Source organism: Telopea speciosissima, chromosome 10, assembly GCF_018873765.1.
Source record: "Telopea speciosissima isolate NSW1024214 ecotype Mountain lineage chromosome 10, Tspe_v1, whole genome shotgun sequence".
Lineage (NCBI taxonomy): Eukaryota > Viridiplantae > Streptophyta > Magnoliopsida > Proteales > Proteaceae > Telopea > Telopea speciosissima.
The window spans coordinates 61,078,104-61,102,237 of record NC_057925.1 but is presented as its reverse complement, the minus strand read 5'-3'; the positions used below and the strand labels follow the sequence as shown (position 1 = coordinate 61,102,237).

The following is a 24,134-nucleotide window of genomic DNA, read 5'->3' as shown; positions in this document are numbered from 1 at the left end:
AACAGGCGGTCGGGTCTACAGTCTACACAACAGTGTAATACTATGTCCCATTTTTTTCAGATTAGGATTAAAGTCGTCCACAAGTTTTCTAAGACCAAGGTCAGATTAACAAAAAGAACAAAAGAAGGAAGCAAGTAGACAAGGCTAACATCCTAAGATGTAATATATACAGAAATTTTTCGCAGACAACATCTAGAGATAAGAATCCCCAGATAAAATCTGTACAGAGAAGAGACTCACATCAACGCGAGACGATTAAAATCAGTCACCGTCGCCAACGCTCTTCTCTGAAGAGACATCCCCACCCCCTTCATTCTCTGATACGTTCTCTGACGCTTCCGCGTGGTTTTTATCCTGCGCTCGATTTCCCGTCTCCAAGCACTGCAGTCTCCTCCTCAAGTCCAACAAGTCGCTCTCCATCAAGAAAAGCCGCTCCCTCAGTGTCAGGTTCTCCTCCTCCAGCTGTGCTATGTGAGTATCTTGATCATCCACACGATTCACCAGTAAGTTCGCATGCTCGTCGGCACAGTTTGGATAAATCATCTCAAAACGGCTCAAATCGTGATCCAATCTCCTCTCCACCTCAACATGCTCTTCCACATCACTCTCGCTGGATCCTCCTCCTTCCTCTTCTTCCTCATCATCACGTACGTCCTCACGGATGTCGTGACCCGGCGATCGAAGCCGGATCAAACCCTTCATTGATCCATAACCATCAACCCCCCACTCTTCCTTGGCCATGTCACCAAGAACCTCTCTCGACGGTGAGAACATCGGAGTCGGGAGAATGGCTGGGGTCACAGGGCAGGGGGAGACGAGTGAGGCAATTCCACCAGATTTCTTTGCTCGAATTATAAAAGAGGTCGTGTTCCTCGGAGCAAATGGAGCAAAACGATTGAATTTCTTCTTCGGGTAGAACCTGCGAGCATTCAATCGGTTCTGAGACTGTAATTCGTGAAGGGTTGGGGGGTTATAACCTCCAACTCCACCAAAGATAGCGTTGCCACTAATGACTACGCCCTTCTCTTTCCGGCCTTTCCGTTTATCAACGAGCTTTTTTCCCTTCCAATTGCTTCTTCCTGGTTTCGTCGCCAAAAAAGCCTGCCGTGAAGCATTTTGAAACTTAACAGGATCTTCAGGAGGTTGTGGCAGCGGAGGTGGCTGCGGCCATATTCCATAACTACGATTCAACATTTGAGACTGACTCATCATCTGAGACTGATCGTTCATTGGATGTACAAACTCAATCGATTGAACCAAATACCTCCAAGGAGAGCAAGACCGTACCAAACGAAGCTAAAAATCGTAACAATGATATTTGGATTCAAATTCTTGCTCTAGATAACTAATACGGAAGAGAATCAAGACTGTCTAGATTAAAAAGGCCTAAATCTTTTCTAAAATCGGGAGATTTGGACGTACAGAAAACCCTAAAAACCCTAGAAAACTTGTTCTTCCAGGGGAAAACAACAGATTCGAAGCTCAAAACCGAAGAACTTTTTGAACAGAGTTACGTTAGATGATGCAATCCCTCTTTGTGTGTGTCTCTCTCTCTCTCTCTCTCTCTCTCTCTCCCCTCTTCTACCAGTCTCGTCTTCTCCTCTCTCGATTCGCAATTGACGATACCACCTATGAAACGGTTTGACAAATGAGCCACGGTGTCCCTGGCGAGCAATTTATAGTGAGAGAGAAGGAAAATGAACGGTTAGATATTCGTTTGAGGATTGGATGGCTGAGATCGGAACTTCTTGACGTTTGTGAGCCTTTTTGAGATCTGAATTGGTTTCACTTTAATACCTAATTTCCACAGACCTCCCCTGAAGAATGGCCAAATGCCAAGCACCTCCCCTGGCGATTGAATTTGGACCCCCGCACCCCCTGCTGTTAACGGTGTCAAACTTCTCACACCATTCTGTAATTGTAATGATATTAAATGGTGACATAAGCAACTTAATAGACGAAGCTACCCTTAAACAAAGTGTTTTAATAGAGTACCAAAACAGAAACCTGCAATTGTACATGCCGATGACGGACGAGTTCATTCACCATCACCGAAGCAGAAACCTGCAACTATGCATGCCGACACCGGACGAACTCATTCACCGGATAAAGAATTTGTAAAAAAGAATAGAAATCGAAACCCACCGTATTCGCCGGTGAGTGAAATTAAACTTGTAATTGGACTGGATTCTTCTATTTGGGTCTCAGTGTTCGAAGAAAATCATTCTTTTTAACGTGTGAAGCATTGTGTCCTTCAATTTGGGACTAGTTGATGGAAACAGAAGTTATAATTTAAATTCAAACTGGTAAAGTTCTTCCCATTGACTTACCAAGACATGGAACGATTGCGAGAACTCGAGCCAGAGGAAGGACACACAGAGGAGAATGGATTGGTTGACGAGCTGAAAGAATGTGAGTTTACGACGACGGAGGATCATGAAGAAGGTGCGAAGCAAGTGGAGAAAGCGTGAGAGGTAGAAGACGTAACACCAGAAGAAGACACGGCTGCTGGGCCGAGTCCCAAGGGGAAGCAGAGGAGCCATTGGAAAGGGGTTTTGGAACGCCACCAGAACCAATGGGTGTCGCGTATCTCGGAGGCGGTGGAGAGGAGGATCCTGACGAAGATGACGATGGAGAGAAGGGACATGGCAAAGCTGTGGATTGCAGGGATGGGGCCAAGAGGCACTGGACGGTGGCTGCGGTGGAAGAGAGCCAAGAAGAGGTGGAGGAAGAAGGAGAGGGTGATGTAGGTAGCTATGGAGGAGAATAGGAAGGACCATGTGGAACCCCACGATTGGGAGTGACTCCATCGAAACCCCACGATCGACGGGTGGTCCGACAGCCAATAAGAGAGTGGTTTTCGTTGAATTGTGGTGATTTCCATCTTCGAATTGGGAACAAATCAACCACGTTAAGGATTTGCAGAACTCCCAAGCAAAGGAAAAGAAATGCTTTGATTAGCTTTGATTCCTGTTTTTCACATAAGCAAACCAGGGTCTTTGTTTATTTAAAAAACAAATGCTTTGATTAACTTGAAACATTTTACCAATTAGATTTTCGGATTTTTATTCTAGGGTTTCTTTACTCAAGCTCTCTCTGCTAACAAGTTCTTTTCGTTAGCAGAAGAGAATGTATTCTCTTTTATTTTATATACGAGGGTAATATGATCATTTTATTTTTTATTTGACACCGTTAACAGTAGGGGGTGAAGGAGTCCAAATTCAAGCGTCAGGGGAGGTGCCTGGTATTTGGCCATTCTTCAAGGGAGGTCCGTGGAAATTACCCTTTTTTTTTTTGTGATAATATGTTTCACTTTAAAACTCGTAGTGGGGGTTTTGTGCGTTGGAAGGAAATATTGGTTGAATTACCAAACAGGACCTCGGTTCACTTCTTTATCTTGTGGGTATTTCGTCATTTCAATTTCACTTTGCAGTTGTCACTTGTTAGATTTGTTTACGAACTAGGATTTGTTGACACGTGCATTCGAGAACGTTCTGCAGAGGCATAAACAAGTGTAACTATGAAGTGGTACGTACGTTTTGAGACGATTCCTAGTGGGAATGGGTATAAGATGAGTTTATCAAAAAAACAAAACAAAGGGGGAAGGGGGGGATGTGAATTGTGAAAGCATGAAACCCCTTTCTTTTTCTGGGAAATTTCCTAAATCTACGAGACTAATAAAAAACAAATGACAGAATAAATAGATTTACAATTCAAAATTTTTTATCTCTGATTTGGTATGATTTTTATTTTAATTTCAGATTATTTTCATGAAATAGTCAACAAATAGATTGTTGGTCAAAAAATTGAAATTGTTATGGTTGTATCAATATGAAATATTTCAAGAATAAAAAAATCCATTTGGTAATTCAATTTCTGATAATAAATCTCTATATTTCTTTGGGAAGAGTGGTGGTACTGGTGGTGGGGGTGGGGGTGAGGGTGGTGGTGGTGGCATGGAAGTGGTGGTAGTGTTGGTGGTAGGAGCCTGGGAGGTGGTGGCGGTGGTGGTGGCAGGGTCGGGGTGGCATGGTGGTGGTGAGACCATTAGGAAAAGAAGAAAGGTGGTGTTTGAAAAAGCTTCGTCTCTATGCTGTCAAGAACCTTTTTTGAAAAGCTTTTATAATCCTCGATTCCATGGATGATTTTAACTCAACCACACTATGGCTATACAAATTTTGGAAAAAGAAGGTTGTTGACACCTGTACCTAGACACAGTAAGGGTGAAATGACCATGCCCAACCCCATGTAATGAAAAATCCCACCCGTACTAGATATCCCCATGCATGCTCTCATTGGCCCCCGTGTTAAGGAGTGATCCCCCTCCCTAAAATTTGACATGTCAAAGTACATCCCCTCCATTTATAGGCTGTGTTTGGTATGCATTCTTTGTCGATAATACATTCTAAGAAATCATACCAAACATAGCCTTGTCTTCCACCCATGATCTTAAACATCTAAACCCACTTTTTGTTATCTCATCTTTTCAATCTCAACATTTTGTTGGTCGCAAGCACCCCCATCCCCTAAATATCTCAACTCTAAATCATGGTTAAAGAGAATGAAGTCAATGAACTATACTTCTATACTTTGAAAGTGTTTGAAATTGTATAGTGAACTTTTGAAATAAAGGCTGACTTTAGTATGATTTTTTTGGAATGGATTATCAACCTAGAATACATCCCAAGAACATATACCAAACGCAGCATTACAATTTTACAGGTCAAAGTACATCCTCTCCTCCATCCTCCCTTTAAATCCCTTTACCTAAGAGTATTAAGTTACGTTTGGTTGCACTCCCGCTCCGTGGGAATCAGTATTAGGCAAAATTGATATTTCTTGATTCTGTTCCGATAGATTGAGAAATGACCGTTTGATAAACCTGTTCCAGAATACAAAAAGATTCTTTCTACCAAAAAACAAAAAAAAGAATACAAATGATCAAGAACAGTATTCGGAAGGCCTTTTATCGAATCAATTCAATCACTATGCTTATTAATTAGAAAATACCATTATGGCTTATGAAACAACATAGTATTTTTTTTTTTTTTTTTTTTTTTTTGGGGGTTAAAGAAACAACATAATATTTACAAAAATATCACTATAGCTTATGAAACTACACAATATTTACAGAAATACCCATTATGGCTTATGAAACTACACTTTTTTTTTTTGGGTAGAAAACTACACAGTATTTAAATGCAGCAACTTCAAAACTGTTTTCCAAATACAACAATGAAAAAGAAGGAACATTTGATGTCAAAGAACATGGTATACTCGATGTAATAAAGACAACTATAATATTTCTTACATCTGCACCTAGATTCTTACATTAATCTGCAAATACAGTAGTCAAATGCCTCTGAACTCCCAATCAACTCAGGCAAAACCTATTCACCAAGAATTGCTACATGGATAAAAGAAGCACTCTTAACATATATCAATCGATTAGTCCAATCTTATATATAGACAATTACAATGTTGTACATTATGGAGAAATCACATGCAGAACTACTAGCTTTTACTTCAATACTTGCAATCAAATGGAAAACAGAAATGTGTTCTGCTCAGTGGTTTGTAGAAAATTAACCCAACAGTCTTCGTAAGCCTCACTTCAGTGATCATTAATCTCATCTTCTTTACTTTCTCCCACATTCCAGCAGCTGCATATATATTAGAAAACAATATGAAAGCGCCTGGCTGATCAGGCTCCAAGACAAGAAGCCTTTCAGCCACTTCTTCAGCTAATTCAACTCCCTGGTGAATTCTACAAGCACTTATTAGAGCCCCCCAATTACTACCACTACGCTTTGTTGACATATTATCAATCAGCAGTTTAGCTCCTCAGTTTTACATGTCCTGCCCAATAGGTCGATGATGCATGCATAATGCTCCTCTTGGAGCAATACCCAAGTCCCTGCTCAATGATTCAAAATAACACCATCCTCCTTCAACCTTACCAGAATGACTGCAAGCTGACAGGATAGAAACAGAAATTATGGAATTGGGTATATAATTCTCAGACACCACCAACAACAACAAACTCAGCCTTATCCCAACTTAATGGGGTCGGCTACATGGATCCAAACAAAACAAGGCAAGGAACTGAGTTCATATAATTCTCTGACACCATTCAAGAAAAAAGATTGATTGCTTCAGAATATAAACATGTATTCCAAACCTATTGATCCTTGCAATCCAATAATATACATTTCTTTCCGGCATCCAATCGAACACTTTGTAAGCAATCCCAATGGAACCACATTGGGCATACATATCAATGAAGGCAGTATAAGTTACTACATCCAATTCAAACCCATTTCTAATCACATAACCATGATCAGTCTCCATGTTGCAGAGCACCCATGTGTGAGCACACAAGAAGAACAATAGAAAATGTGATCACATTCAGCCGGTCTGGGAAAAGAGAAATTTCATGTATGCCCAACATTTTTAGCAAATCCTGCAATCATGCTGCTCCGTAGACAATTGTTGCCCGGAATTTCTTTGAAAAATTTGAGCATGCAGTCGTGCAAGCCACACTTCGTATACATGTCTATAACGGATGAATGTAGACAATATTTCGAATCCAGGAAATTTCTTTTTCATTCCTAGGTTGATTAATGTAGTGGGTTTATTTTCCTAGGTAGTATTAATTAGTCTTTTCAGTCTTCTAAGTATTAGTCTAGAGTCTAGTGTTAGTCTTTTCATATTCCTAGATTCATGTATTATGTCTTTAATGTTTTATTGGTTTTAGTTTCTAGGTGTTGGGAGTCCAAAAGTCAATTAAATGTAATTGCATGTAACCAAGAGGCATTCAGCTTCCATCTTATGGCTATATAATACAAACAATGGGCTCTCAAAGGCAACCCAGATTTAAATAAAAAAATCCTCTTGTGAGACTCAAGTGGGATCAAGGTGGGACTCCTTCGATCATGACCTCAGTGGGACTCTGACAGTTGGGCAACTAGTGGGACTCTAGGCTGCCACCTATATATCTTCATCTTCAATTATCATCATCCTCATCATCTCCATTATCTTCAACCTTCCATCAAACCACCTTAAACTTAGACTGTGGCTAGGTGATTCTTCATCTTCCCTAGCTTGCAATCCTTCTATCCCCCTTTGGTCCTACACAACCTGATCTTAATCTGGTTGTCCTCCAGAATTGATCCTGCAAGAATCCTTCATCTTCCCTAGCTTGCAATCCTTCTATCCCCCTTTGGTCCTACACAACCTGATCTTAATCTGGTTGTCCTCCAGAATCGATCCTGCAAGAATTCTTCCAGGATTCAGGATTCTCCATCATTTCGAGCTTCACTCACAAGGCTAAGCATATTCTGCTTCCCATTTCTATCAAAAACCTTCTTTATGCCTTTGGCCAATCTCTTGGAGCACTTATCCTTCTTTCCTTCCTTTCCATTTTTCTTCACATTCATTTGTCCTCCTATCATAGTTGTCATGGCGTTGCCACGGCGATATATCGCTGGAATAATGGGCATATCGACCAACGACATGGGATATGTGAGAATATCGACTGATATGGCCTCCATGGCGTCGCCATGGCGCCGACATGGATGCCATACCACGATATATGGCCATATCAGTTGATATTCATGTTCAAGTGTATTAAACTTAAGTTTTTAATAATTATTAATTTTTTTTAACCTTTTAAAAGATAATGCTTTTATCTTAATGTGGATTGGAGGTGTAACTTTTTAAGTTACACCTGCAATACACATTAACATAAAAAAAGTTCAAAAAACTTAAAACAATACACTATACCCTAACTCTAGTCTCTTGGGAGAAATAGAAATCGAAAAAGTGAACAGTGGAGAGAGTCATGAGATAGAGAGACACATTTCTTCTTCACTTCTTCGAACGGCTGTTGGCCTCCTTCCTCGGCTCCGGCGAGTGCTCCCAGCTCCGGCAACCTCTTTAAGCAGGTAAGTAATTACTGTAATTGGTTTTTTTATTTTTTTTATTTGGTGGTTCTTCTTCTTCTTCTCCTCCCAGTCCTCCGGGAACTCTCTCCTTCAGTTCTTCTTCTTGTGTTCAGTTCTTCTTCTCCTCCCATTGGTATTTTAATTACAGTCAGTGGTTGAGTCTGTCGTACCAATGGGTCCAGAAACCCCAGAAGAACTCTCTCAGCAAAAAATTGTAATAAATGCAGAGGGATTTGACCAGGAATCCACCGATCTTATAGGACTTACTTATTTATTCGGACATGGAGTCGAGAGGAAATGTATATTTTATTTACTTCACAAACGGGCACAGTCCTAGAATGATTCCTGAAACACCCCAGTGCCAGCTGGGCCAGGGTTGCCGAAAAGAACTTGGTACTTTAGTTAGATAAATCAAGATTAAATTATGCATAAGCCTTTCTGACCAGTAAATATAAAAGCGGGAGTAAGTGAGACAATTGAAGGATGAGAATGATACAATAATAGGGAGCTTAACCACTTCTGTGAAGATTTTTGGTGAATAAAGGTAATCTTTAACTACCATAATAAACTGAACAACTGAATTGAGGTTCTCATGGATAGAAACAATTATCTACCAGAGAATCAGGAGAAATATCATCTTAGACAAGGAATATAGGCCTGAGAATATAAGGTTGTACAATTGAACCTATCCTTACCCGTGTGCCAAGCTTTGCGAAAAGTGGATGGAGCAGTTCTTGTCTGAAGAGAGGTTTTCCATATAAAATCCTGAGCAAAGGCAGCATCTTTTCTTTGTTTGCAATTAGGAGGCTCATAAAATAAAAGAGGTCCCCTCCAGCTGATGGCAGGTATTACCTGCAAAAGCACAATCCAAATCTCAACTTGATTGACAGTTAATATCATCAAGTCATTTAGATTGTTAGCAAAAGTATTTGTTAGGCATTGAAATTTTTCTGGGATTCTCCTTATGGATTGTGTCATTTATTTTTTATCCTGACAATTTCTTCTATACTTTTCCATGTATTTTCCTTTTTCTCTGTTTGAATGATCCCTGTACGGGCTGTATATAGGCCTACCCATGGACCTTGTTTTCTGCCACATGGCAGCTTAATGGCAACGACATTTTGGGGGACCTTTCTCCATATCCACCTCGTCATGTAGCAAGCTTTATCTCAAACAAATATTGTCACATGGAGAAATAAAGCTTTGGCAAGAGGTATGAGAAAGCCAACAATTTGGAAAACAATAGGACACTTGAAAATAAAAGGAAAAATTCCAACACATAATAGGTCAGATGGTTCAGATGAACAAAAAAAATTTCACACATAACGGACCTAGACCATAACCTAACCATCCAACGGTTAGAACAGCCAAATCGTGGGTCAGTCAGAATATGTACCACCAAACACAAGTCTTTAGTGTATCTGTACTTGTACGATAGTACTTCACCAAAACCAGCCTTTTTACAAATGAACACAAAAGTAGAAATACTTGGAGAAACATGCTTCATATTGGTCTTCGTGCAGAGATGAGGTAATACAAACAGAATTGATGTGCTTAATTTGTTGGAGAGATTAAGCAATATTAACAATCAAAGTACAATTTGCGTCCTAATACATCAAAATTAGACAATCTCAGATGAACCATAAACCTTCCCTTTGTCATATGTTAGAACAGTTTCTTACCTGTGATCTCTGGCTCCCGACTTCCTCAACCAATAACATTGACTTTCTTCAAGCCTACAGGGACATCAAAGAAGTCATTCTTTATTATGAGATATTGATAGACAGACAGGATATGATTTTAAGAATAATGCTACAGAGAACAAGAGATCAAAAGTCAAGATCTTTCATAGGATATATAGGGATTCCACATGGAGTGGGCTCAGATCAGATGTCTTCCCATCCCGTCTCAAGTTCCATAGTTTTTGTTCAGGAAATCTGGGCCAATCCGGTATTGTGGAAACTTTCAGAGAATGGATCTGAAGAGTGATGCAAGTGGCCCTTCTTTTTTTTTTTGCTAAAGGTCAGCAATTCAATATACTAAAATAAAAGAAACAATACAGGGTTAATGTTCAGGCAATCCTGGACGGAGAATTACATAAACAACTTTAATTTGCTTTTCTACCTTCAGCATGGCCATCAGCAGAGAAAACAAACCAAACAAAAAGACTAAGGAGCCTATAAGATCAATCAACAGAATCAAAATCTTGGTCTTTCCTGACCATTCGGACGAGCTTCTATTGAAGGATGCTTTTTTGGCTAGGGAGTCCGCAACCACTTTGATCTTTCGATATCAGTGGGAGACCCTCCACTCAATACTATCAAGGAAGCTCTTGAAATACCGTCATTGTTGAAGGAAGAACCAAGGAATGGACTGATTTTGAAATCATGTCACCACAGAGCTTGCCTCACATTCAATCCATAATCAGTTAAACCCTCTATCCATGGCCAGATTAATGCCATTAAAGAAAGCTGAAAATTCCACAAAGAAATTTGACGTTACTCCCATATAGGTGGAGAAACATGTAATGGGAGCACCATTACAAATCTGAAAGATACCTCCTGCCTGCGCATGGCCTGGATTACCAAGAGCAGAGATTATAGCATTACTCTGCCTTAAACTGGCTTGCTGTCAAGGCAGCAACAATTGGTAGAGGGGGGGGGGGTTCTAGAATCAGCAACAGCGCTAGGTCAGACGTGGTTGGTGAAAGGGGTCCTGAAGATTCTTTCGCTGGGGCCATGACCTTGGTAGAGTGAGCTTAGCAGTTAGCAAGGAACCTGGGCATCATGGTATTGGGGATAACCATTTCATAAGCCCCTTCATTTTTCAGGTTCGCATTTTTGTGGTGAACATCCACATATAATGGAGATTACCCCAATTCATGAGCCACTTTTAACTAGGGTGCACAGCTTTAAAGTTAGTGTTTTGGAATGGCCGTTACAATTCAGAGTAACCCCCACAGCGACCAACCTGGTTTCTAGAAAGAGGGGGGGGGGCAAGGAAGAAGTGTTCAAGTTGTGAAAGCATTCTATACCAAGAGAAACTCTAGATCAGAAAACATCACTATCACCGATATGTTGTTAGGATTTTCACAGTGAATGAGAAGTGTGATTTGGAAACTAGGCTATTCTATGATACCCTGTTCTCATTCAAACTGTCCAAACTAGGCTTTCAGAGATTAAACCATTAGAAATTAGTGCAACTCTTTGTTATCTTACCGCTGAAGCACATACAATGGCCAGTTTAAACAACTTGGATTTGTTCAGCCCCCTCTAGTCATCAGTGGTCACTGCTGTAATTGAACCTTTTGGGCCTTCAACACAGAGATAATACGGGTATCTGGCTGTATACCTTTGGATAACATTTCATAAACAAGGCTTACGGCACTCTTCAAATCACCATTACTACAATAGATGGACACAAGAGGGGTATATGTCTTAACATCAGGTGTCAGTCCTCTTTCCACCATTTCGTTAAAAAGAGCAAGCGCATCCTGGAGGTCATATATCTTGCAGTGGCCATCAATCAAAACAGTATAGCAAATAACATCAGGTTCGATGTCCATCTCTTTCATCTCAGTCCACAGGGCTGAAGCACCAAATTTTTGCTGCTTTCTCTCCTCAGAGGTTGAAGAACGACCTTGTCTTAAAGTTATCTTTAAATAACCATCAAGCAAAACTGTATAAGTTATTATATCTGGTTTAACCCCCTTCTCTTTCATTTGATTAAAAAGATCGCAGGCTTCTCGCAAGTAATTCATCCTGCAGTATCCATTTATCATTATGGTGTACATGATGGCATCTGGGGTTAACCCTCTCTCAACAAAAATATCAAACACAGATCGTGCCCTCCTCATGTCTCTGTCCTGACAAAAAGCAGTTAGAAGTTTACCCGTTGTATTCTTATTGGGTTCCACACCCAATGCCAACAATCTCTCAAACACCACTAGAGCTCTGTCCAAATCACACTCAGCACAAAGGTTACTGAGCAATTTCAAGCAGACATCATTCTTCACAAGGACTCCTTGATCACACAATCCAATAAAAAGTTCATATGCTTTCCTGACATGGTTTGATTCACAGTAGCCATTAATCATTGCAGAGTAAGTATCAACACACTTTACTTCCAAGCCATACCAGAAAGCTTCTGCCTCATTCACCTTGCCTGAAAAACACAGGCCTTCAATGATAATTCTGTATGTAATAGTGTTGGGCTTCAAACCTTGGGTTTCCATTGAATCCAGAAGCCTGAATGCCTCTTGTGCATGCCCATTTCTGGAGAACCCACTGGCAAGTATGTTGTAAGCTATAATGTCGACCTTAACACCCATTTCCTTCATTTCCTCAAAAACTTTCTCAGCTTCCATCAGTTTGCCTTGTAGGCAATACCCACTAATCAAAGTGGAGTAATGTATAATATCTGGATCAATCTTCTTACCCTTCATCTCATCAAGCAATGCCACAGCTGCTTCCATTTTTCCCATCTTACATAAAGCATCCATTGCGATATTGTATGAAACCCCATCAAGGAAAATTCCAGAGTCCTTAAAACTCATGAATTGATCTACTGCTTCACTGACCATACCCATTCTACACAAACATTGTAGGATTGAGCTAACAACCACACAATTAGGTCTGATACCCAGTGACTTCATCTCATTGTAGAGACAAACGGCCCTTGGTAAATTCCAAATACCACAGTATCCATCAATCAGGCTACTGTAACTATATATATCAGGGACCAACCCTTGCTTTCCAATGTCATTTAAGACAATCTCAGCATCCTGTAGCTTCTTCTCCCTGCAGAACCCTTCAATCACAGCATTGTAACAAAAAATACTCAACTGGATTCCAGACACCCTCCATCCTTGGAGCAGCTTATAACTCAAATTGGACTCCCCACGCAAGCACAATGCTTTAATGAACGTTCCACGAGTGAAGTCATCAGGGGTTATCCCAGCTTCCTGCATCTCGTCCAACACATCTATGGCCTTTTCCAAATCCCCATTTCTGCATAATGCCTTGATAACAATAGTATAAGTGTAAACATTAGGGCTCAGTCCTAGCATCTTCAGTTGTGGATAAATGGCCAAGACCATATCCAGTTCACCACGTTCAGTCAAGGAATTTAAGAGGAAATTGCAGGTCCAGACATGGGGAAGAATCCCACGCCTTCTTGTTTGGAATAAAGCATCAACAGCCTCAGTGAACATCTGACGATCAACATAAACTTTGATCAATGCATCAAGCGCCTTAACTGAGGGACTAGAAAGCTTATTCTCTCCCTCACAATCACGCCTCTCACCCTCTACTCCATACTCACGTCTCTCAGATAGAGCCTCAAAGAGAGCAGGAATTTCAAAACCCAGGTCATCTGCCTTCAAACCAACAAGCTCCGAAAAGAGAGATCCCAACTTCCTCTGAAAACCCGAATGACACAGAATTCGAGTGATTTCTGAGTAAGTTTCAACACCATGTCGGAAACCATGGTCCTTCAGCCGGCGGAAAAATGAAAGGGCAGTATTGGGTTCCTTCCTCAAACCGTACAATATTTGAACAACTCTAGGAGTATCTAATTCAATAAAATTTTCATGAAAGTCACAACGGTTTTCTGTAGAAACAGGTTTTTCTTCAGCAAATGGGTCCAACAAGTGAAGATTTAATTGACTCGCAGTGGATACCGAAGCAAAGAGGGATATTTTACAGGGTATTATCGATTTCTTACGAGAAAACGACCTGATTGCCGAAGCCCACATGGGGATTTATACGCTTCAAAGTAGAAACCGTACAGAATAAAACTAGGCAGCATGTCATCGATGCAAGGAGTTCTCTGTAAGAAGGAAACTATTTTAACTTCTGCAGCCGTGAACTGCTTTCCCTAAGGTGTGAAAGGTAGAACGAGTAGTTATTTTAGATACAAGAAGTTCTTTAGGGTATGAGGAGGAAAAGAAACGAAGTTCATAGCGGCAAGAACAACATAGAAGGGTCTTACCGGCTTTCCCAAATGATTGAGATCGATGCAGAGAAGGAGTTCATGGGAGAAATGGCAGCACACATGGAAGTAACTTTGCTTCAGTTAGTTATTTTAGATACTTCGATCACTTTACAGCTCCAGGCTTGCCGTTCACTCTGCAAATTACGAAGTATAAAGTACAGCTCTAAAACCCTACTAGGCTGCTAGTCCATGGAAAACAGCGGAGGAGGAGTACTGGAGTAGATTTCTAAAATTTTGAGGGTTTAACTGTTTAAGCCCTGAGAGACTGAGACCGAAACTCGGAAGCCAGGACTTGTGTTTCGTTTTACCGTCTGCTTGGTCAAACTTGAAACCGGAAAGGGGTGTTAATTGGTCGGTTCGGTCCAGTTTCAGTAGGACTGAATCGGTTTTGGTCGGGTATTTAGCGAAGTCGAAACCAAACCGTTAAGCTAAAGTTATTTAACAATATTGGACAGAGAGCATTAGTGCCCAATTTTCTTTTAACTAAAAGTTATTTAACAATAATAAAATTAGAATAACACCGCCAATTAAACATTTTAATCTTAGACACAAATATTAACTTCCAAATTTCATCAAAAAAATATTAACTTTCAAATAAAACTCCACAGAGGATTAGGGATAGATGAGGCAGGAAAAGGGGAGGCTAAATGGAGCTCTACCAGGATTATTCCTCTACTAATCTGGTCAACCTCTGTTTTGTAAATGACCTATTCACCTTCAGTCGTGCCATGACCCAGTAAGCCAAAGGCATCCTCGACGTTTTTACTCCTTTGTCTCCTTTTCTAGCTTTACAATTAACTGCCAATAGTTGGGCCCCTTTTTTTTTTTTGAACTGCAATCCAATGCTCCAAGCCAAGATTTTGATATAGACTCTCTCCCTATTCGTTATTTCGGAATACCTCTCTGGTCAAGATGCTTAGAGCACGAGGACTATGCTATGCTTCTCTCCAAACTTGCCAAGTGTTTCACCTCTTAGAGGGGGATTCTCCTCTCATTTGTCGGATGCCTCCAACACATCAAATCCGTCATGATGGGCACCGTCTCCTATTGGATCCAAGTGCTCAAATTTCCCAGTTCAATTGTTTATGCTATTGAAAGGCTATTCGCCAAATTCTTATGGGTCGGGTAGAACAACAAAGAGATATAAAAGTTCTTATGGGTCTGGCAGAACAACAAAGAGATATATAAAGTGGCTTGGAAGGATGTCTTATGCCATATGACGAGGGAGGACTTGGCCTCCAACGCATCTCATACACGAATTAACGTAAATGGCTTAATCAAGACTCCATTTGGTCCATATCCCCCTAGCCACTATTGTGTCTATCTTAAAAGCTGTCCTTCATACTCGGTCTCTTTCTCTCCACAACTTATACTTCATCCGTGATGGCCAGCGGTTTTCCCATTGGCTCGATCCTTGGATTGGACACCACTCCATCTGGCGACTTGGGATTCTGATCTCTTCCACTCTGGGTAGGTCTAGAAAAGATAAAGTCTCAACCTTAATCTCAAATACTTCCTGGATCGAACCTCTCCCCTGGATCACCTTATTTGCCACCACTGGGATAGCATCACTCATATCAAAATTCATCCGGGGTTGGCTCAGGATACCTTGATCTGGACTCTAACGCTCAAAGGCCAATACATTAGAGCCTCAAGGTGGGATTCCATCCGCCAGAGATCGAATCATGTCCGATGCCATGGGCTGGTCTATTTTAAAAACCGCATGCCTCGCTTCAGGTTCATAGCTTGGCTCGCAATGAGAGGAGCCCTCACCACCAAAGACAAACTTTTTGCTTGGGACGTCGCACCAGATCACTTTTGCACCTTTTGCTGAGTCTCGCTAGAGTCTTTTGACCACCTCCTTTGTTTTTGTCCCTTTGGTTCGACTATCTAGAGGGAGATCCTTAGGCTCAATGGCTACACCAGAAATCTAGAAAACAATTGGAATAATGAAGTGACATGACTCAAACACCACTTCCATGTTAATCAACCAACCTAGCATGTGAAGAAGTTCAGCATGTGTGCGGCTATCTATAGAATCCGGGCAGAGCGCAACGCTAGACTCCACACTGAAGATAGTGAATAACCACAAAAAGATCATTGCAAGGGTGATGCATGACACAAGATTGAGATTCAACCACTATAGAGGAAAGGTAGTTGACAATGCATACAACAGGCAATTTTTCAGCACCTGGGGAATTCAGGTCTCCTTCACTACGAGGAGACCCACCCTTCATTAATGGATCCCTCCTCCTATCGGGATTCTGGCAATCAACCGCAATGGTTCCTTCAGAAATGGGTTGGGCGGATATGATTCTATTGGTAGACTTCATGATGGTTCAATCATTTTTGCTAAGGCTGGGGCAATTCCTTCTATCAACATCTACTAGGCAGAGCTCCAAGCGATCCTCTGTGGTCTTCGGACGGCCAGAGACCTGGGCTTTGCCAAATTGATAATCTACTCATATTAAAAATCGGCAATAGATGGGATTACTGGCGTCACCTCAACTCATTGGAACATGTGGAACACAACCTCATATCTACTTCCTTTATTTTTGCTACATGGAAGGAAATCATTGAGCAGATTGGCTTACTAACCTTGTACAGTCTCATACTGAGATTGATTTTTGTATAGATTCCCTACCCCTCTCTCTTCAGCACCTCAAGAATAAAGATACTGAGGGTCATTCTTACTAAAGGATGTAAATTTTCCCTTTTCCAAAAAAAAGAAGAAAAGTAGGTAGATCAGGGATAGACGTATTGACAGTAAATTCATGGGTGAATTTGACGGTAGATTTGTGGGTGAGGAAATCCTTTTATGATATTATTGAACATGTTTGCTATGGAAAAACTTTTGGTTTTTTTATAGTGTTATAAGAAAAAAAAATGTTGCCGGTGGAAAACTCAAATTTTGGATCTTAAGTTTATATTTTAAAGCTATAAAAGCACTAAAATGCAAAAATTGTGTATAGTTTTCATAATCTAAGTTTAGACTTCATATAGTTTTTGGATGTATTTGCCAAAGATTTTATGGTTTCACAGTTTAAGGGGTTTCAAGAATAGTTAGAATTTCATATCCAAAATCCATGACATTGAAGAGCTCATCCAAAGATACCATTATGAGTGTGCCACTTAAATAATAAAATAAAATCAATTTTACATTTCCTCATTTATTTTTCTCGCAACTTCTTGTATTTTATTTGTTTTTAAAATAAAAATTTAAAGTTTCAAAACAATCCCTCCTTTGTTTTGATTTTGCATTATTGTTCGTTTGATAGTGTATGAGCAAGCAACAACAAAGTGTGTCTTCACCAATATGTAAAGGTTATACGTACAAGAGTAGCACCCATATGTGTATAAATACATACTCATACGTACAGACCTATAATCTCCTATATATATGGGGAGAATACTCAACAAAAAATACTGAGAATACTTTTGAAAATACTCTATTCCTTCCTTTGTTACTGTGTACAACTGTGTCTTTTACCAATGTTCAGAACAATATTTGGTATTGTGCTCCTCCACGATTTCGGGTCTATCGCTTGCATTAAAATCATTCTTCAAATTAGTATTTAGTGGGTCTGACTTTACTCTCCCAGTGATTGTGTTATCTTGGAGCTAAAGCACAAGAAACCCACGTTGCACTCATATAGGGGCCGTTATAAATCTTAAAGAAAGTGTCTACTTTGGATGCGACTCAACCAGAATTGTTCAAGTTTCAACATCTATTTTCAACACAACTAAACACTTCGTCTTCATTGAAAAGTTTTGTTTTCTACAAAGGTTTTCGTAGATGACGACCTCCTATGCATAGAATCAATGGAAGGGCAAGTTACCAAAAAAAAATCTCAGTGGAAAGGCAACCTCATTTTGCCATGTTGAGGAATGATGTGGTAAATCTGACATTCGATACCTTGATAGAATGATATAAATTAGGAATATGTCAAATTTTGGCATCAAACTCAAATCATTTTACCTTCCCATTGACAACGGTGCTCCCTCATAATGCATACTCCCTTGATAATCCTTGATTGGTTTTTAATGCTTCATTTTGCTACTTGATCAACTCCAATTAGGTTTTGAAGTTTGACATGCAAACATGAACTTTGAGGTCTACTTGTCCACAAAATCTTAGCTAACAACATAATTGGGGCTGCGTTTATTGTGTATTATTGAAATACATTCTAAGCCAATAATGTATTTCAATAAATCATACCAAACTTGGCCTTCGTTACATTCCATTAACATGAACCAGAATCCAACCAATCGAAGTAGATAGGCTTTCTTGTGGTACTAATACTTCAGCTTCAATCCTAACAACATTCTGCACTGAATGTATCACTTGAAATTTATTTGCCTGCTACCCATCCCCTTGCAGGGATTATCCCTTTATTGTGCAGTGATTCGAACCACTCCATAGTCCATACTGTTGATATTTTTGAATCCCATGACAGAACGAGGGGTGCTCTCCATCACCTCGGTTTCTTTCCTGTAATAGTTCTTCAGCTGCAGCAGACTGGACCTCTTAGTTTTGCTCGATCTTCTTACCTGCTACGGCCCTTCTTTCTCAGATAGACAAGGTCACCAAATCCACTTTCCGTGGCTAAGAAAAGTTAGCCACTTTCAATCAATTCGTTGTATAGATTTGGACCATAATTGCCATTTTAATAAATATTTCAAATAACCACACAAGGATGAAATTAACATTGATTCTAACATCCCCGGATGCTGTAAGCTGTTTTCCCCAACCACGAAATTATCTAAGTAATTAAGAATCCAATGTGTTAAATGAGAGTTTAGAGAATAAATAACAAACCAACTGTGAAACAATGATTCTACATCACTCAAAGGAATCTACAAAACCTGGAAACAATTCTCCCTGCTCCCATCCCCACAAGTTTGGATTCTAAAGTTGGAGGATGAGGGCTCGTCGGAAGAGTCATGAGCTGTGTGATCCTCAGATATTAGTTCTGCTGAGAAGATGGGATTCAAAGACTTGTGTAAATGATTGAACATGGAAAAGATATTATTGGTTTTAATTAATCAAGAGGGCCTCTATTGAAGTAATGGCAGACCACTGATTCAACCCAAACCAAAGCAGTACTAGTACACAACTTCTAAGAAGAAATAACAATGAAAAAATTGAATTTCAGGCGAGAAATTTCACCCCCTTCGAGTTCTTTAGATTGAGAAAAAGAGAATAAACGGAAAAGAAGGAAAGTAAGGAAGAAAGAGTGTTTCTCAGATATGCTTGATCAGAAGCATTCCTATGACATGGGGGGTTTCTCTTCATCAATCTCCACTGTGCTTGTCCGTGATCAGAAGCATTTCCTATGCACAATTGATGGCCCAGATTCGTCGTACTCAGCCTTAGCAATCCACATCTACACCCAGAAACAAAAATTATCTAACAATCAGACATTCTCCATGGGCACACACACAAACTCTAGGTAAACATACTGGGTGGAGTGGGTGGTGTGCACGTGAAAATATGCATAAATATATCGATGAAATTACCTGCTGGAAAGTGCTGAGAGATGCCAAGATGGAGCCTCCAATCCACACACTGTACTTCCTCTCAGGCGGGGCCACCACCTTGATTTTCATGCTACTGGGTGCCAGTGCCGTAATCTCCTTGCTCATTCTGTCAGCAATGCCAGGGAACATGGTAGAGCCACCACTGAGGACAATATTGCCATATAGATCCTTCCTAATGTCGACATCACACTTCATGATAGAATTGTAAGTGGTCTCATGTATGCCAGCAGCCTCCATACCAATCATGGATGGTTGAAAGAGGACCTCTGGGCATCTAAAACGCTCAGCTCCGATTGTGATTACCTGCCCATCAGGCAGCTCATAGCTCTTCTCCACAGAGGAACTGGTCTTGGCCGTTTCTAGTTCTTGTTCATAGTCCAAAGCAATGTACGCAAGTTTCTCTTTCATGTCTCTCACAATTTCACGCTCTGCAGTGGTGGTGAAAGAGTAGCCACGCTCAGTCAAGATTTTCATAAGGGCATCTGTGAGATCACGACCTGCCAGGTCAAGACGAAGGATGGCATGTGGTAGGGCATAGCCTTCATAGATGGGAACTGTGTGGCTGACACCATCCCCGGAGTCCAGAACAATACCTACATAACAAACCCACATAACCTATAAACCGTGAACACTGCATCACAATGGAAAAGGTTGAAAAATCAAAAGCAACAGCCTCCCAAAGATGATCATATCTTTATCAGTACAAGAATCGACATCAATGGTAGAGCATGAAGAATGAAATCTTTGTTGGCTTTCCGGCCTTTGAACAAAAATAAAGCATCAAGGAAGAAATTTAACCCACAAGGGGAAGATGTTGCCTACCAGTTGTACGACCACTGGCATAAAGAGAAAGAACAGCCTGGATTGCAACATACATGGCAGGAGCGTTGAAGGTTTCAAACATTATTTGGGTCATCTTCTCACGGTTGGCCTTAGGGTTGAGAGGTGCTTCAGTGAGGAGAACAGGGTGCTCTTCTGGGGCCACCCGTAGCTCATTATAGAAGGTGTGATGCCAGATCTTCTCCATGTCATCCCAATTGCTAACAATTCCATGTTCAATTGGATACTTCAGAGTTAAAATACCACGCTTAGACTGAGCCTCATCCCCAACATAGGCATCTTTCTGCCCCATACCAACCATCACACCGGTATGGCGTGGGCGGCCCACAATGCTAGGGAACACAGCTCTTGGAGCATCATCTCCCGCAAATCCGGCCTTATTATTAAAACACATTCAGATGAGGCAAAATGTAAGATTTAAAATCATTAAGGATAAGTGCACAATGTCACTAAATAGATTTCCAAGGAAGCAGTTACAGGTGACCATATACAAATATGAAAACACAAGAACCAAAATAAAAATATGCAAGAAATCTGGGTTCATTACCTTGACCATTCCTGTTCCATTGTCACAAACAAGAGGCTGGATATCCTCACCATCTGCCATCTTTTATTGCCTACTGAAGACAGGCACAAAATTTTGGTAAGAAGATTATGCCACGGAACATAAGCTGTCACCTCAAAACTGTCTATGAAACACGGTTGACATTAAATTATGACAAATAAGTTAAGACAACCAACAAAAAGAAAATCACAGAAGTGCCATTCAATGTGTTTGCAACATGGGTTAGTTTGACCATTTAGAGAAATGTGCCCCATTTAGCAGTTTCCTGGTAGAAATAACAAGCCGAATATGATGGCAAAACATGCTCGCTATGGCTCTGTCTAGTTGCAAGAAAAAGGAAGGGAAAAAGGAAACCGTTGTAATCACTACCTAACATGATTGTGTATCCTACTTAAAATTCTTACTATATTTAATAATATACAATCAGATGTAATTTTTATTTTACTTTTTAAATCCAAGGGAATTGTTTGCAAAGTAATTAGTAAAATAAAATTTCAAAACCAAATTTGGAATGATTTGGAGTTATTGACACAGTAATGTTAGGTAATGATAATAAAAGTTTCTTTTTTAGGTATGATTTAATTTCATTTCCCTTCCCTTTATTTCCCTTGCAACCAACAGAGCTTCTATGCTTTTCCTGCTCAAATAAATGTAAGTTACTCTTCAATTCAAACAGTTGAAAAATGGCTAATTCCTTTCATTACGGAAAATTAAAAAGATGCATTTCTATTCTTATACAATCAAGTTCATTTGCATCAGAGGTTGCAAGGACCACCAGAATATGTCAATAAGCATAGTGAGGGAGGAAAAGATAATAACCACAATACAATCATTTTGGACAATTTACAGGTCATAGACAACTGGATAGCAATAGAAGAGCATAAAATAATACCCGATGACATTTCTCGTTTTTGGAGTAAGTTTTCAGCACTACAACTGAAAACCATTGGAAAATAACACCGGAACTAGGTGTTTTTTTATAAAAATCGAGTGAAAATATAAAACATAGCATTGACAACTATAGCAATAATATTTTGAAAGGGAATAAAGGGAAAATAGCATTTTTGAGAAAAGGAAAATGATTTGGAATAAGGGTATCCATTAGAAGCAGAAAGGTAATGCAATGCCACATGGTTTTCAGAAACATGTAAAATCAGCAAGATCTGTAACATGTTTTGTGAGAATCAGTTAATTTTACATCATAATTCAGGCCTAAGAAGCCCATACCATTAAATTCAAGAGAGGTACCACTACAATATCTCCCAATCCACCTCCCAAGAGAGAGAGGTTCGAGTTCATATCTTGACTCCACAATACAATTTTTGAAACATCAAGGAGGACAAAAGGAAACCATATCACGTAAAAACGTAATCAACCTTCTTTTAAGCCCCGGAAAAAAATTTATGGGTCAGGTGAATTATGTAATTATATAATTGTGAGAATAACAACAGTCAAGAAGCCCAAAGAGCATACACAAATCCTAAAATATGAGATGAACAAACTACAGGAACAATATAAAAAAAAAATGCTCAAAATAACTTTAGACAAACAAAACATTCAATTTTGATAGAGAGAAACAGAAATGTGGACGAAGAACAACCACCGGACAGACCATAAGGGGTTGGTAGAGAATGTAACTAAACGAATAAGGATAAATTATCAAACTGATCCAACCTTATCACATACTGACTGCAATTCAAAAGCAATAAGGGAATTAAACAAAAATTATCATTTAACACCAGCTCCATATAAGACCAACCACAATTTACTTCCCAATAAAATAATGACAACCAAATGCAGATCTAGAATGATGGCCAATCCAAAACAGATCAATCACAACCATGATAGAAAAGAAGAAAAGAAAAACTCAACAAGGAAATCCTCGTCATAAACAACCAGAGCCCTGAGTTCATGATCTCAAATCGCAAACGAACAGAAAATGCAGATCAATGTATGAGAAATTCGTCTTACATTTGTCTAACTCTCTAAGTAAAGCCAAAAAGCACTGTAATTAGAACAATCATAAATAAATATAGGCAAACATAAATAAAATCATTTCCTTGTCTTCATTTTGCGTCTTAAGAGATCGAAAATGGCGATCGAAGGAAAACGATCTTCTACAGATCGATCCACTATAATTCTCCCTGATTAAAATGATAAAAGGCACTGTTGTTATTACCTCAGGAAACCTAGATCGCGCGTTCGTGAGAGCCTTCGAAACCCTCTCTTTCTCTCTTCTCTCTCACTAAGTTCTTTCTCACCTCCCTCTCCCTCTCCCTTTCACCCTCTCTATATCTCTCGTCTCTCTCTCTCTGCCCGCCCTTAGTTTAAAAAGGAAACTCGTCCAAATGAAACTCCGCCCCAAATGAAATTCTGCTTAAATGAACCGCAAATTCACTCTTTCCAATCCTTGCCGTTCGTTTTTTTAATCATACCTACGGCCTCGATGACGCGTCAGAATAACTGTGGATACAGCTGGTTTTTTCGTATCAGTCGTGCGTCTCAGACATCTTTTTCGGATGACAAGTCTATCCCTAACCTTTCAAAAAATGGCCAAAAAAGTCCTTGCTATCTACTTCAGGTAAACATGTAAATGTACCTCTTCTCGGCCACACAAATTAAAGAAATAAGCCACCTTGTTATGTTTGTGATAGGTTTTTTAAAGCACCTTAAATTATTATTCAAATTAATTGACCATCATAATTCCTCTTCAATCCAATCTAAATATCATTATCAATGTTCGACACATAAGTTTTAAGGAGAGAGAAGTAGAACCACACTCATCTCAGTGTTCAAATTTTAACATGAATCAAACATCAAATATGAGTTTAAAGTTGTCTAAACCCATAAGAATGCCATTTTCATTGTTACGAAATCTATTAACACATCTAGATTTCATGCTTCATACTTTATTTTTAAGAGACTTATCCTATTTATTTGGGTCAAAACCTGACCAATAAAATATGTTCAACATCACCTGGTAATTAGGATGTAGGATTTGATTTTGTTGTGGATTGATTAGAATCGGTCAAGAATCGACTAGAATCGTTAAACCATAGAAACCCTGTATGGATCGCTTGCTCCAAAATTGGAAGAATTGACCGATTCACTGATCTGATTCTGATTTTAAAATCCATGATATGTACACATGAGAATGAGAGTGGAGACTGGATGGAATCATGGAATGGTGTTAAAACTTAAAAACACAAAAATACCCTCAGTATTAGATTGAATTATTTTGAATGGAT

At 39.7% G+C, this 24,134-nt stretch overlaps 3 protein-coding genes and 1 pseudogene across 5 annotated transcripts; all 4 read right to left on the bottom strand.

Annotated features, from left to right (window-relative positions):
* Positions 1-31: 31 nt before the first annotated feature.
* LOC122643918 lies at positions 32-1,602 on the bottom strand. The gene has a single exon (XM_043837495.1). It carries the CDS (start codon positions 1,228-1,230, stop codon positions 262-264), a length of 969 nt encoding a protein of 322 aa, XP_043693430.1. The 5' UTR covers positions 1,231-1,602; the 3' UTR covers positions 32-261.
* On the bottom strand, positions 32-23,207 carry LOC122643917 (actin). 3 transcript variants are annotated; one of them, XR_006330194.1, is made up of 6 exons: positions 23,066-23,207; positions 20,869-20,941; positions 20,304-20,697; positions 19,461-20,074; positions 19,153-19,327; positions 32-144 (listed from the first exon to the last, which is right to left on the bottom strand). XR_006330194.1 is itself a non-coding variant. In XM_043837493.1 (5 exons), exons 2-5 carry the CDS (start codon positions 20,926-20,928, stop codon positions 19,262-19,264), a joined length of 1,134 nt encoding a protein of 377 aa, XP_043693428.1. In that variant the 5' UTR covers positions 20,929-20,941; positions 23,066-23,207; the 3' UTR covers positions 18,955-19,261. The 3 variants fall into 3 exon arrangements, 2 of the variants coding, with proteins under 2 accessions (XP_043693428.1, XP_043693429.1); XM_043837493.1 differs by lacking the exon at positions 32-144 and having other exon boundaries at positions 18,955-19,327; XM_043837494.1 differs by lacking the exon at positions 32-144 and having other exon boundaries at positions 18,955-19,327; positions 20,869-20,938; positions 23,066-23,172.
* Positions 2,286-2,884, bottom strand: LOC122643847 (annotated as a pseudogene).
* Positions 11,095-14,139, bottom strand: LOC122643916 (pentatricopeptide repeat-containing protein At2g26790, mitochondrial). Its single transcript, XM_043837491.1, has one exon. It carries the CDS (start codon positions 13,699-13,701, stop codon positions 11,233-11,235), a length of 2,469 nt encoding a protein of 822 aa, XP_043693426.1. The 5' UTR covers positions 13,702-14,139; the 3' UTR covers positions 11,095-11,232.
* Positions 23,208-24,134: the final 927 nt, after the last annotated feature.

Bases quoted from the DNA above. Each gene is read 5' to 3' on its own strand.
- LOC122643917 (XM_043837493.1), bottom strand. From the start codon at position 20,928: ATGGCAGATGGTGAGGATATCCAGCCTCTTGTTTGTGACAATGGAACA. The intron at 20,698-20,868 runs GTAATGAACCCA...TTTAATAATAAG, and splicing joins ATGGAACAGGAATGGTCAAG to GCCGGATTTGCGGGAGATGA. The intron at 20,075-20,303 runs GTAGGCAACATC...TTTGTTATGTAG, and splicing joins TGCCAGTGGTCGTACAACTG to GTATTGTTCTGGACTCCGGG.
- LOC122643916 (XM_043837491.1), bottom strand. From the start codon at position 13,701: ATGTGGGCTTCGGCAATCAGGTCGTTTTCTCGTAAGAAATCGATAATA.
- LOC122643918 (XM_043837495.1), bottom strand. From the start codon at position 1,230: ATGAACGATCAGTCTCAGATGATGAGTCAGTCTCAAATGTTGAATCGT.